The sequence below is a fragment of the Echinops telfairi genome, unplaced genomic scaffold (assembly GCF_000313985.2).
Source record: "Echinops telfairi isolate 266 unplaced genomic scaffold, ASM31398v2 ScPeMD7_18;HRSCAF=68, whole genome shotgun sequence".
NCBI lineage: Eukaryota > Metazoa > Chordata > Mammalia > Afrosoricida > Tenrecidae > Echinops > Echinops telfairi.
In genome coordinates, this window is record NW_022103915.1 from 15,447,030 (window position 1) to 15,458,975 (window position 11,946).

Sequence of the window (11,946 nt, forward strand, 5' to 3'; positions counted from 1 at the left end):
TGTGTTTATAGAAACTTTTAAGACATGAATAATAAGTTGACTCATTGACTAAGCATTCACAAATACTCTCGTGTAGTGGACGCACAAAGGAATGCATGAAAATGACCACCATGACCTTCAAGATAGTTGGGGGGAAGACTGGAGATGGGGCTGGTATGATCCTTCCATTGTTGGGGTAATTATTTTCATGTTGGTAGTGGATATACAAGTGTTGGTTGTTATATTTATATATTTTTAGTATTCTTTAATATGTCATAATGTTGAAAAACATTATGAAGAGGGATTTAGCCCAAGTTTTTGCCTAGCCAGAAAGGTAGCCTAAAGGTAGCCGCAGGTGTGACTGCCTCAACCAGGCAGGTGGTGGTCACCTCCCTGATTGGGACAGTGCCCTTTTTACCTCTCCTTATCTTTGCTGCCTTTGAGTCTGGCGGCTTGGCTTACACCTGGGCTGAGATCCACAAGGTCAACAGTTTGAAACCACCAGCCGCTCCGCGGGAAAGATGGGGCTTTCTACTCCCGAGAAGAGTTACAGTTTGGGAAATCCAAAGGGGCAGTTTTTACCCTGTCCTGTAGGGTTGCCATGAGTCAGAATGGGCTCAATGGCAGGGAATTTGGTTGTTCTCTTTGCTGCTAATCACAAGGTCAGCGGTGAGAACCCTCCGGCCCCTGTGCGGGAGAAAGACGAAGCGTGTTACTCTCATGAAGATGTGGTCGCAGGAACCCACAGGGGCAGTTCTGCGCTGCCCCCGAGGCTCGCGGTGGGTCAGGATGGAGTCGATGGCCATGCATTGTGTGTCTCACGGTCATTACGAGTTGTTCTCTTCTGTCAAGTAGAAAAGAAACCTTGGCTGCTTTATCGCGGCGTACATTTGGGACGGTGGTGCTGTGCTCATTCTCCTTGTCAACCAGGGGGAGGCCTGATTGGCAGAAAAGGCTACGTAGGCACACTGGGGAGAAACGAGACCATGATGTGCGTGGTGTGTGGGTGGACCGAAGAGATGGCCTTCTCGGGGACGTCCACGGGAGACGTGTGCATCTGGAGGGACGTCTTTCTCGTCAAGACCGTGAAAGCGCACGACGGGCCCGTGTTCAGCATGCACGCGCTGGAGAAGGTGAGTGGCCCGGAGACACTGCTGGTCAAACGTGACTCCGGCACGGAGCAGCGAGCCCTCTCAGAAGCGACTGGCCCTCTCCAGTCTCCCTGGCTGGGCTGCTCAGCCACGATGTGTGGCATCAGTGTGGCAGGCGCGTGACCAGGGCTGGCATCCGGGCCGTGTTTTCGCCCTTGGCAAACTCATGAAGACAAAGTCAAGTAAGTCAGCTGTGTTGGGTTTTTTCATTGTGTTTTGTTTCGTTTGTTTTGTCTTAAGTTCATAAGCTCCTCCTTGGTGTCAAATGCTGGGCCAAGTGCACTAGGAGGAGCGGGGATTGTTACTAACCTCCGTTTGCCAAAAGATGAAGTCATGAAGGCCGCAGGAAATGACAGGCTTTGAAATCTGGAGCCCTTCTGTGGAAGTCCTGTCGGCAAAGAAGACCCTCTACTGTGTCCTGCAAACGATCGAGCACGTCCCATTCCGTCCCATTCCATGCCGGGGTGGAGGGAAAACACCTGCTCTGGACAAGCGGTCCCTTCTAGCTGCTCATAGCCTTTCAGCTAGAATGTTTTCATTTAAAGGATGTTTTTTAGTACGTTTAGATCTTCATTAACTTGACCCTTTCCTTTCCTTAGGGATTCGTCACTGGTGGGAAAGACGGGGTTGTTGCTCTCTGGGATGACGCCTTTGAGAGGTGCCTCAAGACGTACGCCATTAAAAGAGCGGCCCTGGCCCCCGGATCCAAAGGTGATTTGGGATTCCGTTTCCTTTGTGGGAGAAGGGATGAACTGCTCATCGGCAGGCTCGGTCACAAACCCCTGGGGCCTGCTTTTCCTTGTGTCCTGGAAGGGCCGCAGCTGCTTAACTGGGTACCAGACTCATCGCTGTCTTTGCAAGCTCGATTTTCAATGGTGCACATGGTCACACGCCGACCCAGGACAGCATGTTGTCGCTCCTTTGGAACGCTGTACAATTTCCACAGGAAATACCCACAAGAGCATCACTTTTACCAGCTGTCAGGAGCTTGTCTGCAAACTCGGCATGGTGGCACAGTGGTTACAACAGTGGTTAGTGCTGCTAACTGCAAAGTCAGCAGTTCGAAACCACCAGCCACTCCGTGGGAGCAAGACGGGGCTTTCCACTCCCGTTAAGAGTGAACAGTCTCAGAAACTCACAGGGACAGTTCTACCTGAGGGCAATGAGTCTGACCTCTTGGGCCCTGTCCCCTGGCCCTTTCTTTCAGCACGTGTCTCCCTCCGGTGCATCCCACCAGGCTCTCCAAGCTACGTTTGCCTGCAACCTTCCATTCCTGCCCCGTGCTGCCCCTTCCAATGACCTGACCATGTGCGCATTGATTAGATCTGACACAATTTCTTCCTGGGATGAAACCCGCCCCCCCCCAAAAAAAACCCAAAAAAACTAGGTTGAGTTCCACTGCTCCCTGATACCTTTTTCCATAGGATGCTGATGATACAGGGTCTGTTCTCCCCAATGGATGCTCTTGATGGGAGGAAGCTGGCTCTCCATTGCTTATCACTCAGCCACACCTCACCCAAGACAGGCTTCAGTGGGTGTGGCCTTGGTCAGAATGAAATGAGGAATTAGGCTATGTTAAATTCTCTAGGCAGGGCTGGCAGGAAAGGCACCCTGGTGGCGCAGTGGGTTAGAATCGGTCAGCAGTTCAAAACCAACAGCTGCTTTTCAAGGGGACAGACGAGGCTTTCTGGTTCCATGAAGATTTATAGCCTCGGAAACCCAGGGGCAGGGCAGGGTTCTGCTGTGGTTGCCGTGCTGTTTCTGAGTTATGCAGGGCAGGAGGTGGGCAAGGAGTGACCAGTAAGAGAGGCAAACAAATGGTTGTCCAGTGATGGCAAGGGATCGGGGCTAGTACAGGACCATAAAATCAGGTGGACTTATTTTTGAGAGGAAAAAATACAGTGTGTTTATTAAAATTCTTAAAATATAGGGAAGGCAACCTTCTAATGTGATTTGTAGTGTCGAAATAGCACCACTGGCACTATTTGAAAGCTTTGTGCTGTAATCTCCGTTTACCCTTGCAGGCCTTCTCTTGGAAGATAACCCATCCATACGTGCCATATCCCTAGGGCATGGCCATATTCTAGTGGGTACAAAGAATGGCGAAATCCTAGAAGTGGATAAAAGTGGCCCGATCACGCTACTGGTCCAGGTAAGCCTACCACCAGTGTGCTGCTTTTCTGCGCACAACATGGGCTCCTTCCACCCATAAAAACTAAAAGTTGATAGTGCTGAAAAACAGTGTTGTGCTAATCAAGAAAAGCTTGTTAATATACATAAGAAATTAAGTTGATTATAAATGTGTGAAAATCAATAAACAAGTATGCCTGCTGCCTGGTGGATTAATTGCTGATACTTTCATGTAATTTCTTATCACCAATTAGAGACCAATGTGAAGAAAACCAGTTGGAATTAACATAATTCATTCCCTTTATTTTGTATTTATTTTTTTAATATTTAATATTTGTCCAGCTTAAAGCTATTATATTTCTGTAACACTGTTTAGCTCATTTTTCACTTAGGAAAGGGGAAAAATTCATGCTGCCTGAATATTTGCCAAAGGTTTATTCCTGTACTAGTTTCCCAGGGCTGCTGTACAAAATTACCAACCAGTGGCTTAAAGCACAAAGGTGTTCTGAAGGCTCACATGCAGAGTGTGAGCGGGGCAGTGGTCTCTCCAGAGGCTCTGCTAGTCCCTACTGGTGCCTGGTCTATGGTGGCATCACTCCAGTCCGCAGCTCAGTCTTTACTTGGTCCTTCCGTGTGGCCTCCTTTTAATTGATTGCATCTGCTGGGATCGCATTTGTAAATGACGTCATTCACAGGTACTGGGAGTCAGGTCTGTGATCTTTGGGGAAGGCACAGTTCAGTCCATAACAATTCGTGGAAACCTTTATCAGTGCTGAAAAGGTGTTCATTGTAAGACGAAAACAAAAATGTGTGTGGGAGAAATTTTAAATATATATTTAAATTTTAGATATAAATTTAAATATGACCAGCTGCTGGTCATATGACCCTTTACCTGGCCGTTGTTGGTGGGTGCCATCGGGTTGGTTCCGGCCCACAGCGAGATGAGGAGCATTATGTGCAAGACTCCTGTATCCCTGTACTTACCATGTTTTCTTTGCTGAAAAGTAGGGAGGGATATAAATCAATCAAAAACATATTTAATGAGGTAGGATTTATCCTGATGAAAAATTGTCCTCATTCAACTTAATAGTTAAGACCAAGCTTTGGTTTCTCTTTTTCCTGAAAAGGAATTACTACTTTGTCAGTTCAGAATTACTGATTCTCCAACTCCCATTTCAGCCCAGCTAAGACGCCGGTGGCGTACAGAAAGGAGAACGCTGCACCTGCTTCGATGTGGGTAGAGCAGCCTGACGTATCAAGGAGAATGTGCAGTCCCATGACAGAACATTGTATACAATTGGGCTTCCAAAAGTTTGTGGGGAAATTCCATTGTCTTTTCATTCCGCTTTTCCACAAACTTTTTGAAGATCTCTCAGATTAATTAGCAAGATTAGTCTTCTTTCTGTTTAATATCAGCTGTATGTAAAATGCCTTTGAAGGGAAAAAAACATGGAGGCATGGGATTTAGCATGCTTTTGATCTCTTGGAAAGCATTGATGGGGTATGTATCATTAGCATGGGGTCAGTAACAGATAAACCCACTTGTGGGACTTTCAAAAATAGCCATAGTTTCATAGTGGTGAGAAAATATTTAGAAGTCCTCAATAATATGCTGTTATTTCAGATATCTTTTATAGAGTTAAAGATTTCAAATGTCAAGTCTTCTTTGCATCAGAAGCAAGATAAAGATTCTCTCCGATATTGTCTCGCTTGTATATGAAGTCTTAGCCAATCCAGTAAAATAGAACAAAATGCTTCCCGCCCCACCCCCGCAGGCCCAGGTAAAACCAATACCTTGGACACACCCACCTTAGGAACATCACAGGTGGGCCTAACTCAACCAATGGGGTCAACCAATACCTTCAACCACGCCTCCCCCGCCAGAGGTGTTAAAGGCTGACTGCGGGAATGCCAGTTTCTCTCTCTGACTCTGGTCTTGTGGCAGCTCAGAGGGTGGGGGCACACAGGTGCAGCTTGGCGTGCCCCTCAGGGCCCACTCTGGGCCTCCTCAGGGCCCACAGGTGTTTGGGCTCTTAGGCTCTTGCCCTCTTGACCTTTTTGTCCCCAGGATTCCCCATTTCCACACGTGTGAGTGTTCTTGTCCACGTGGTTTTTCATGCTCAGTTGTGAATCCCAGCACAGCTTGCACATAGCTTGGCACACTGTCCAGCAATATCATGTACCCTTTTGAGACTAAAACCTGAAACTTTTCTGTTCCTTCATAAAAAATCACTTGAGTTACAAATATATATATATAACAAAGCAAGAAAGGTGTTAGAAATAAAGGCAAAGCACTGCCAGTGGTTTGCAGGTCAAATGATCTTATACCTTAAAAGTTCAAGAGAATTCCTTGAAAAATGATTACAGCTAATTAAAGAGCCAGAAGACCTTTCGTGTTAGTGTTTCTGGTAAAGTGGGTCTGCTAGCAACACGTTCTCTCTGGTTGTTTGTGTGGGTTTATGTTTTTTGGTGGTTGGATTATGCATTGGGCTGCTGATCACCAAGTCAGCAGTTTGAAACCCCCAGTCTCTCCACTGGAGAGAGGTGAGACTTTCTATCTTGTAAAGATCGCCTGAGGAAGAGCGCATTGCCAGGTCTAGGGTTCTCCGTTCATAGCCCCACCCCCACCCCACGCACACTTCAAACACTTGGAATAGATTATATGGCCTTTATTGCTTCTGATTATTTAAATCAGCCGTTACTTTGATTGGAATTCCTTTATAAGTGATGAGTGCCTGTCCTCTTGCTGTTTTTAACACTGTCTTTGCCAGCCACCTTACAGGGTGTCTCTGGGCCTTTTGTGTTGTTTCTTAAATGAATGGATGAGTGTTTTTCATCAAAATTGGGATGTTTTCAAGCATTTTTGTTTTGGGTTTTTCCCCCCCTGCAGCTTTCTCTTCTCTTCTCCTAAAACCTTACGTTAACGTGGTGACTGGTGTCCCGTGTTTGAAAAGTTTCATTGACATGTAATTCACATATACAATTCAGTAGTTCAGCAGTCACATTAATGAGTGGTGCAGTCGTCACCACAGTCAATGTTTGCTGAAGTTTTGCTCATTTTTCTTGCCTTTTTTTCTCTGCTCTTCAGATTGCTAGGTCTCTCGATCTGCATTCAAAATTGCTCATACTTTTTTTCTGCCATTTCAGTCAACTCTTGCCATCTCTGGTGAATATTTCATTTCATGTCTTTGTTTTTAATTCCAGAATTTTTCTTTTTATTACTATTTTCAGCTGGTAAGATATTATTATCGATTATGTTAAAGAATTCTGCTTTTACTTCTTTAAGCCAGGTGTCCTATAATTCTTTGAATACGTTTCTAATGGTGGCTTTGATCCTTTGTTAACGCTGAAATGGGATGGTCCTGTTGAAAGCATGCTGGGGGAACCTGGATGATTGGCAGGACCGGGAAGAGCAGCATTCTGCTCTTCACCGGAGTGTAGGCTGCCATCTTTGAGCAGGGAAACTGCTGTCTCAGACGCTGCGAACCGGTAGACGGGTTGTTATGCAGTGCCCGCGCTGCCCTTGTTTGCTGAGAGGGAGCTTACGTTTTTTGCAAGTTGTCTCCTCTTCAGTTTTTCCCATTCTGGTTATTCTTCTGGCTCACATTTTCCAAATCTGGTCTGCTCTGTTTTCATTTCATTGGCCGTGACTGAACTGGGAATACCCAGTTTGGAGCCCTGTTTTCAGGGTTTTGCCCCACAGATTAAACCAATCAAATTAGGGATAGTTCTTTATGCCTGTGTCTGGCATTTCTGATTCCCAGCACGCTCCTCTCAGTCTGGCTTACAGTTTAGCCTACATGTTCAATGAGTCTACCATGGTGTTTTAAGTTTTTTTTTCTAAAGAGTGTTTCTTTAGTGTTATATGTCAATGGATCTCAACCTTCCTCATGCCGTGTCCCTTTCATACAGTTCCTCTGTGGTGGTGACCCCCAACCATAAAATTATTTTCGTTGCTACTTCATCACTGTCATTTTGCTACTGTTATGAATCGGGCAACCCTTGTGAGAAAGGGTTGTTCGACCCCCAAAGGGGTCACAACTCACAGGTTGAGAACCGCTGCCCTATGTCTTTGGAAACAATTCCATAGACTTTAAATGTTTGTTTTGTGTTTTTATTTTCACAAAGTTTCATTGGTGAAGAGGAGGCGCCTGAGAGTTTGGAGAAGAGCTTATTTCTTGGTCGTGCCAGGAGTTAGTCCCAGGCATCAACTGTCAGCATCCCGGAGCATATGCTTGCCACCCAGAACGTGTGTTAGGGTTATAAAATAATTTTAATAGTACCTTGTTTATATTGCAATTGTTGTGATAAAGCCATTTTAAAGGTAGGAGAGAATTTTGTTAGACTTGTCCAGAATAGTCGTTCTTCCTATCCATTATCAGAGGTTATTGAATGTGATCTTTAGTTTTATTCTAAGCCAGGCCTCTGCAATGTATTTACACATGTGATTCGGTTAAATGGATCTTAACTCTGCTTTTTCAATAGGGACACATGGAAGGAGAAGTGTGGGGTTTGGCCACACATCCTTACCTGCCCATATGTGCTACTGTAAGTGATGATAAAACCTTAAGAATATGGGATCTCTCTCCTAGTCACTGTATGTTGGCTGTCCGGAAACTGAAAAAAGGTAAGAAGAAACTCAGATTTTAACTTCTAGGTTAACTAGTTGGCAGTTTTCTAATCCTTACACCTAAAAGAAGGTAGTGGTAGTCATGTAAATAATTGAAATATTTTGAAATTTTTGTGTGTCCACTTGTTCATCATCTGTGTAAAGAGAGTTCCCTGCACCCAGTCTTTACTACATGATATGCCCTATAACCATACCTAAAAAGGGGGCCAGTTTTTAATGGTATGTGGGAAGGGAAAAAAAATTGGTGATGGCTTACATGTACCTGTGATGCTGGAAACTATGTCAACCATATTTCAAATACTAGCAGGGTCAACCACGGTATCAGTGATACTTTAAGACTAAGAGCAGAAAAGAATGGAAGAATAGGCAGTCCACTTTTGAGGGATTAACCACTAAAACCTTTATGAATAGCAGTAGACCATTGTGTGCTATCATGACAGAAAATGAGCCCCTCCAGTAGAAAGACACTCAAAGTACGACTGAGGCAGAGCTGCCTCCTCAAAGAAAAGCAAAACAAAAACTGCCATTGAGTCAAAGTGCTGACTCATGGCGACACTGTAGGACAGGATTGAACTACCCCTGTGAGTGTCCAAGACTTACTCTTTATAGGACTAGAAAATAGTGTCTTTTTCCATCATCTGGTGGTTTCAAACCGCTGATCTTTCAGGTCACAGTCCATAAGGTCACCAGTTCAAAAGTAAATCCAACCTTAATGATATGGATGGACAAAGCTTTTGGACCTTCATGTGCATGACGCAAAATGAGGGTCTGCATGATTCCACCAGTGAAAACATAGACTGCACGAAGCACGAGCATAGGGAAATTGGAAGTCATGAAAAATTAAAGGAAACACAGGCCTATCAATAAAGTAGGCACTAGTGAGCTGAAATGGACTGGTATTGGCCATTTTGAGTTGGACAGCCACATGGCTTGCTGTGCAGAGTGGCAGATTCAAGAGGGACAAGGTTTCGATTCGTCATCAAAAAGAACATTTCAAGACCTTCCTGAAGTTAAAAACTGTCTGTGCCAGAACACTACTGTATATACTTGTGTGTGAGCTGAGTTTTCCAGCACATGTTTAATGCAGTTTTTGTGGTAAAATTAGGTGCCTCAGCTGATAATCGGGTCGGCTTATACTCGAGTGTATACAGTACTATTTATCTACAAGGAAAAGAACTTAATTCATATTTACACATCAACCGCATAAGCTAGTGATGAAAAAAGATGAATTCTACTGACTTCTTTAGTCTGAAATTGATCAAACATGTAATCCGTGTTTTATTCCGTTGTACATAGAAGTGAGTGCTGGTCAAGAGCCTGATGCGCCAGGGCAGTGAGTCAGATCAGGATTTGGGCCACCAGATCTGGAGTGTTCCCTTCTGATGTTGAGTGTATCCCTGCTGCCCATTTTGGTAACAGCATCATCAACTTTGGTTTTGGCTGGTGAACGCTCTTACTTGGTCTCTGTTTTTCCCTGATTGCCCCAGTGGTGGGGGCCCTTGTCAATGGTAATTGGCGCCCCATTACTGTAGTAATTTCTACTTACATAGGCAAACAATTACAAAGCCGCTTAGCTATTCAGGGGTTGCCCTTATTAGCGCGTGCCCCAGTGCACTGTGGGGAAGACTTTCTCGGGAGATGTTGTGGGGAGATGTGTGTGTAAGATACACATGATAAATCCTTTCCAGACATTCTTACCTCCTTGAGTTTCTGAAGTCCTTCTTCAAAATCAGGGGCCCGCCCATGAGCCGAATCCAGCCCACCTCCTGATTTTTTTTTTAAGTAAAATTTATTGGAATACAGTACCACCATTTATTTACATTTTGTCTAGGGTTGCTTTTGCACGGTAGTAGCAGAGATGAACATTTGTGGCCAAAACCATATGGCCCACACACCTGAAAATATCATCTGGTCTTTTGAGTGAAAAATTTGTCTACCTCTACCCTAGAGCTTGCTGAGATTTGGTCCAAGGTATTGTTAAGTCTGATGTCAGCAGAGTGGCTGTTGGGTGGTTCTTTAGAAGGTTAAGCATGCCTACAAGGCACCAGCTTCCCAAAAACCAGTCTTCCGATGTAGGAGAGGTAGCTATTTGCACTGGCAAGCAAAAATCAGGGCAATTCAGAATTGAGAAATTCCATTTTGTCTGATCCAACCATGTGCCAGCATTCCCAATTTCAGGCTTCTTATCCCTTCCCAACCAGTGCCCTACCTTTTATAAAAGAAACTGGGAAGCTCTGTGAATGAAATCGACCAGGAAGCAGCAGCCCTCCAATGGGATCTTGTGTTTAATGTTTCCGAACATTGGCCCGGCCAGAGATGCTTGCAGGCTGGCTAGGGGAAGGCTCATACGCTCTGACCATGACTCAGGCTGGGAACGTCAGCTCCTGTATTTGTTATTTCTTTCTGTAAAGGCCCCAGGATGCAGAGCACAAGCCATCCCACAGCACAGGTACTGCCCTCCTCACTGTTAATGCAACGGTTGAGGGCAACCGCCCCTTACGAGGCTTCCACGTGCTTAACTGCATTGAGCATTTCATTGGGATCACCTGCAGGAGATCACCTGACTGACTGGCAGGCCACCGAGGACCTTGGGTTACTAGATTCTTGTTTCCCATGGGAACTGTGATCAGATCAAGCCCATGTCACTGACAAAACCAATTTTTTAAAATCCCATCTTTGAGAGAGGTCTGCGGGGCCCGCCCCAATCCCAACTACATGGACACCCCCCTCCCCCAGAAGAATGCACTTCAGAGAACAGCACTGAAGCTACACCTCAGGGAGAGGGGCATCTCTGATCAGAGCACACAGGAGCAAATGAAGAGGGGAAAGAGAGAGAGTGGAGCACAACCTGGCCCACCAAGCTCCCGAGAACAACAATGCCTGCTCAGAGCAGCCAATGGAGAGAGAAGACCATAAGACACGACGTCCCTCACTGACCCTTAGTGCTACGAGGGACAACACTAGGGGCACAGTGCAGAAATAGTGCCCTATCTGACCACACCACACCAGGGTGAAGTGCTAAGGGCATGCAACAGAGCAGCAAGGGGAGCAAAGCAATGAAATCCCCGGAGAATACCAAAAGTAGACTTTGGGGACAGCACATGGCACCCCATCAGAATCTACCGGAAAAGACCCCTAAAGGTCAACAAACAGACCTGGAACTATTTATAGACTTTTCTTTTTCAGTCGATGTTTTTTTGTTGTTGTTTTTCTTTTTTGTTTTCTTTTGTTGTTTTGTATTGCTCTGCCTTATTTTTGTGCCTATTATTGTCCTGCAGGTCTATCTAGATAAGACAGGTGGGATAAACAACCTGGAGGAAAAAACAATGGACCAATGTTCCAGAGAGGAATTACTGAAACCCAAACAAAAGCTAAACATGATAGTGGGACAAGAGGAAAGTAAAAGGAAATAGAAGAACTAGGAGGCAAAGGGCACTTATAGAGGTCTACATACAGGCGTGTACATATGTAACTATATTTATATATAATGATAGGGAAATAGATCTATGTATATATATTTATATGTTAAGTATTAAGGTAGCAGATGGACATTGGGCCTCTACTCAAGTACTCCCTCAACACAAAAACACTTTGTTCTAATAACCTGGCATTCCGTGATCCTCACCTCCCCAACACAATCGCTGAAGACAAAATGGGTGCATAAGCAAATGTGGTGAAGAAAGCTAATAGTGCCCAGCTATCAAAAGTTAAGTATTAAGGTAGCAGATGGACATTGGGCCGCTACTCAAGTACTCCCTCAACACAAAAACACTTTGTTCTAATAACCTGGCATTCCGTGATGCTCAGCTTCCCGACACAATCAGTGAAGACAAAATGGTGCAAATATGGTGAAGAAAGCTGATAGTGCCTGGCTATCGAAAGATATAGAGTCTGGGGTCTTAAAGGCTTGAAGATAAACAAGCGGCCAGCTAGCTAAGAAACAACAAAATCCAATGTGTGATCATGAGGTGTCAATGGGATCAGGTATCAGGCATCAAAGAACAAAAAATCATATCATTGTGAGGAGGGGAGGGCAGAGTGGAGACCCAAAGCCCA

The 11,946-nt window shown here is 45.0% G+C and overlaps 1 protein-coding gene across 1 annotated transcript in view; it reads left to right on the forward strand.

Moving 5' to 3' along the window:
• EML5 (EMAP like 5) overlaps nt 1-11,946 on the forward strand; it is a 129,104-nt gene that overhangs the window by 64,817 nt on the left and 52,341 nt on the right. The window contains exons 17-20 of the mRNA XM_045287615.1: nt 910-1,112; nt 1,730-1,841; nt 3,155-3,282; nt 7,746-7,887. Coding sequence (XP_045143550.1) covers nt 910-1,112; nt 1,730-1,841; nt 3,155-3,282; nt 7,746-7,887 — 585 coding nt within the window. The remainder of the gene's footprint in view (nt 1-909; nt 1,113-1,729; nt 1,842-3,154; nt 3,283-7,745; nt 7,888-11,946) is intronic.